Source organism: Benincasa hispida, chromosome 3, assembly GCF_027475165.1.
Source record: "Benincasa hispida cultivar pf3 chromosome 3, pf3_genome.v1.1, whole genome shotgun sequence".
Classification (NCBI taxonomy): Eukaryota; Viridiplantae; Streptophyta; class Magnoliopsida; order Cucurbitales; family Cucurbitaceae; genus Benincasa; species Benincasa hispida.
The window spans coordinates 44447992-44452275 of NC_143480.1; the positions used below are offsets into that span (position 1 = coordinate 44447992).

At 36.7% G+C, this 4284-nt stretch overlaps 1 protein-coding gene across 1 annotated transcript; it reads right to left on the bottom strand.

Moving 5' to 3' along the window:
- Positions 1-703: 703 nt before the first annotated feature.
- Positions 704-2227, bottom strand: LOC150037294 (uncharacterized). Its single transcript, XM_090311952.1, has 3 exons — positions 1795-2227; positions 1017-1526; positions 704-879 (listed from the first exon to the last, which is right to left on the bottom strand). The coding sequence occupies exons 1-3, from the start codon at positions 2225-2227 to the stop codon at positions 704-706; spliced, it is 1119 nt and encodes a 372-aa protein (XP_090168078.1).
- Between the last annotated feature and the right edge of the window lie 2057 nt (positions 2228-4284).

Genomic DNA, 4284 nt, shown 5'->3' on the forward strand with positions numbered 1-4284 from the left:
TCGTTTAGCTAATACTAAGCAATCGTTTAACTAATACTAAGCGATCGTTTAGCTAACTGTTATGCGATCATGTAGTAATTTATAAAGCTATCGTTTGGCTAATACTAAGAGATCACTTAGGTTTTGTTATGCGACCGTTTAGATAATACTAAGCGATCATTTAGGTTTTGTTAAGTGATCATTTAGATAATACTAAGCGATCGTTTAACTAACTGTTACGTGATCGTTTAGTTTTCATTTAGATAAATTTGTGCTAAATTTGTAGAATACAATTGGTGTTGTACATTTAATTAAGCAAATAAATAACTAAGCGATCATTTAAATAAATTTGTGCTAAAATTACATATTGTACAGTACAATTAGTGTTGTACAGAATATAATTGGTGTTAAAATTACATATTGTATAGTGTAGATTTGTACAGAATAATTGGTGTTGTACATAATATAATTGGTGCTAAAATTACATATTGTATAGTGTAAATTTGTATAGAATAATTGGTGTTGTACAGAAAAATCGAAGCGAAAGCGAAAATTATATATTGTTTAGTCTAGATGGGTCAATGTCAGGTGTTATCAACGTTTATCTGTACATTTTCTTGTTATGTCCTGTCTGACCACATCGTGTATACCTGTGTATTTGTCATTGCTCCTTTCCAATTGAAGGTATCCTGACGGTTTGACGTCGACCTACACTTACTATCTTTTACGGTGGTAGAATTGGTTCAAAATCTCCAACCCATTCTTGACTGTGTCCGATTGGGAAGATTGGTTCGACATAAGTACCAAGCACACACTCAACTTTAAACCACTTTACACATAATGTTTGAACATTAATGTTTCTCAAGGTCGCTGCAGATATTGCATGGGAGCATGGGATCTCTAGGAAATTAAACTCCATACACGTACATGTCCGTGAACGAAGATCAACCAACCCTCCCCACCCCCCCCCCCCCCCAAAAAAAAAAAAAAAAACCCATCGTCCACATTAATTATATGCATATCCACCGGAGAAATACGATATGTTCTAGATATCAATTTTGATTCCTTAAGGATACTCATTGTGTAATCAGCTACAATTTTTGTGCATGCCATTGCATGTATATGTCGGTTATAGAACCAACCTTGTAGCCACTCGCGGATATGCTCTAAAAGCTTTGTTATTGGTAGTTTTTGGGCATCTTTCAACACTTCATTGAGGCATTCTACTATATTTTTCATCATCTTGTCATTTCTACAATGGACTTGATAAACCCTTGCCCACCGTTGCAATCTTACCTCCTCAAGATAGGCCGTCACACCAGGATATTGATGGAGCTTAGCCCAATACATATGAAATTTAGACATTCTATATACTTCTGCCGCTAGGTAGAAATGTGGGTTTATGTTCTTATTCTTGAATTTGTCCACCAAATTGTTCCGAATATGGTATATACACAGGGCATGAAATGCATCAGGAAATATCCTTGCAACCGCCTTTGCAATTGAGATGTGATGATCTGATATAATCACTAGATTGGGAACGTCTTCTATTGAAGCCTTCAAATGAGTTATGAACTAAGTCCATGATGCATCGTTCTCACCATCTACAATACTGAAGGCTATAGGGTATATATTGTTATTTCCATCAATACACGTTGTTATTAATAATATACCTTTATATTTCTAATGCAAATGGGTCCCATCAACAAGATTACTGGCGAATGCAGTTTAGAAAACCTCTAATACACGGACCAAGTGCCATGAAGACGTACTTAAAGTATTGTCTGTTTTCTACTTCAACATAAAATATGGTACCTGGATTTGCAAGCTTAAGTGCCTCATCGTATGCCCTAACAACAACATATGATCCTTCTGGCGACTCTCGTGCATACACCATTCCATACTCTCTAGCGCAATAAGCCCATCCGTAGGTAATGTTCACTTGTTCGTATTCTGGTCGGACATCCTCAATTATATCTCTTGGGCGGTAGGTTCGGCCAACTTGTTCGTATTTCGACTTTATTAAGTGCCCAATAACCCAACTTTTTACTTGTCGATGATTACCAGTTCTCATTTCAAGAGAACATGTATGTTCTCTAGGATATTTGGTCACTTTAAAGGAATCACTTTCTTTCATTTTTTTGGCACGGACCCTCCACTTGCATTCCTCCATAGAACATCGGACAATTAGTAAGCTCTCCGTTGACTTTTTTACGCGGTAGTCAAAGTTCTTTCTTATTGCAAGCATCGATAATTTAACTTACAAGTCATATTTTGAAAAGAAAAATTGACCGACCTTTATATCCTCGTCATTCAGACAGTCATGAGGTATTATGACGAGGTATTCATACGATGGGCCCTCTGATGGTCCGGGTATATCAACAAATGGTTTGGTTGGAACGGTGGAATGCATAAAACCGAAGGCATCACAACCGGTGGAATGAGAGCAGGTGGGGTTGGAACATGGGTGTTAGGTGTTGAAGAAGTTTGTCCATATCAATGTTCAGTATTGAATTGTGAAGTACATCTAGGTTCATTGTTCCGACCAAACCAAGCGTCATTTCGGTCATCCGTCAAGTTACATGGCTCAATATGATCATCAATTGAAGACATGGTATGAATTGGATTGGGTTGATCGGTTGGATTGCAATGTTGCTGTATTCCATGACTGTTAGCAGGTGTAACTGATACAAATATTGGCATCCGGGATGCCTCACTACCTTCTAAAAAGAAGCTAAGATCTTCATCGTCAACTATGTCAATTGGGGGAGCCGGGACCAATAGATTGTAGCAACATTTGATGTGTATATCAAACATATCCGGATCAATATTCAGTCGTTGGTGCATCATACTCACTAATTCACGGATTGTTATATCATTTCTGACTTTCAGACCTTTCATATGACCACCAACATAATTTCTTTCGGACTTAACCCATTCCCCACCAAATCGTACAAAGATGCGAAGTAGTGCCAGTGATCTACAATTATATAAACAAATTATTGTTAAGTAAGTGATCGTGTATAAATTACTAAGCGATCGTGTATAAATTACTATACAATTGTTTATAATTTACTAAGCGATGACATAGTAATTTACTAAATGATCACATAGTAATTTACTAAACGATCGCATAGTAATTACTAAATGATCGCATAGTAAATTACTAAATAATCGCATAGTAAATTACTAAATGATCGTTTATAATTACTAAACGATCGTTTATAATTTACTAAACGATCGCATAGTAATTATAAACGATCCTTTATATTTTACTAAACGATCATTCTAATTTACTAAACGATGGTGTATAATTACTACTCATTTCATATATTACTAAATGATCGTTTATAATTTACTAAACGATGATGTATAAATTACTACACGATTTTTTATAATTTACTAAACGACACTTATTATGAAAGCAATCTGAGAGAAGAAATCATACATTGAATGAAGGGTTGAAGAAACTGTTGAAGGAAGACGAAATGTGGACAAAATCCGACGATGAAAGCTACGAGAGAAAGCTACCAGAGAATCCGAAGGGCTGAGAAAATCTGAGAGAAAGCTACGAGATGAGAGAGACGTTCGACGACAGAAAGTGAATAATAAGAGAGACGTTCCATTCTCTTCAGAATATTAGATGGGAATAAATGTTTTGGTAAAATGTTAGTAGTATATATTGAATGCACATTGAATGAAGGGCTGAGGAAATCGTAGAAGGAAGGAGAAAAATGTGGTGGTCTGAAGGCTTTTTAAAAATTAGGGGTAATTTTGATATTTCGTATAGGAAAAAGGTTAGTGGTAGAAAAGTTTTTAGAAAGAGGTCATTGGTAGAAAAGTTTTAGAGTTTTAGGTCATTTTGTGAAATTTTCTGCCCTAGTCAGCCATCGCTTCCTCGCGCCAGACATCGTTCGCTGGTCGAAGCCGAGGTTATCAGCTTCCCTCCTTCACCGTCGATTGAAGTTGTCTAGCCAGCCACACCGGTTTCCTTCGTTCGCTGACCCACCCGTGAGCATCCGTTTGTCCACACCATTCACAAGTCTCTAGTTGTCGTCCGCTAGATTCAGTCACTGTTCACTACTCAGATCGGAGTCATGTCGTCGCCTTCTGCCTTGGTCATCAGAATCTTGAGAGTTTGGAACAGAGTTTTGGATGTTAGAAGGACTGGAATGACGACTTTTGGGGGGTCTAGGTTCATGTTTTTCAAATATTTTTACCAATCAAATGAATAGTTGGCCTAATTATTGTTTAAATTTTTATTGTGGAGGATTAATTTGAGATTTCAAGAAGATTTAATGTAGC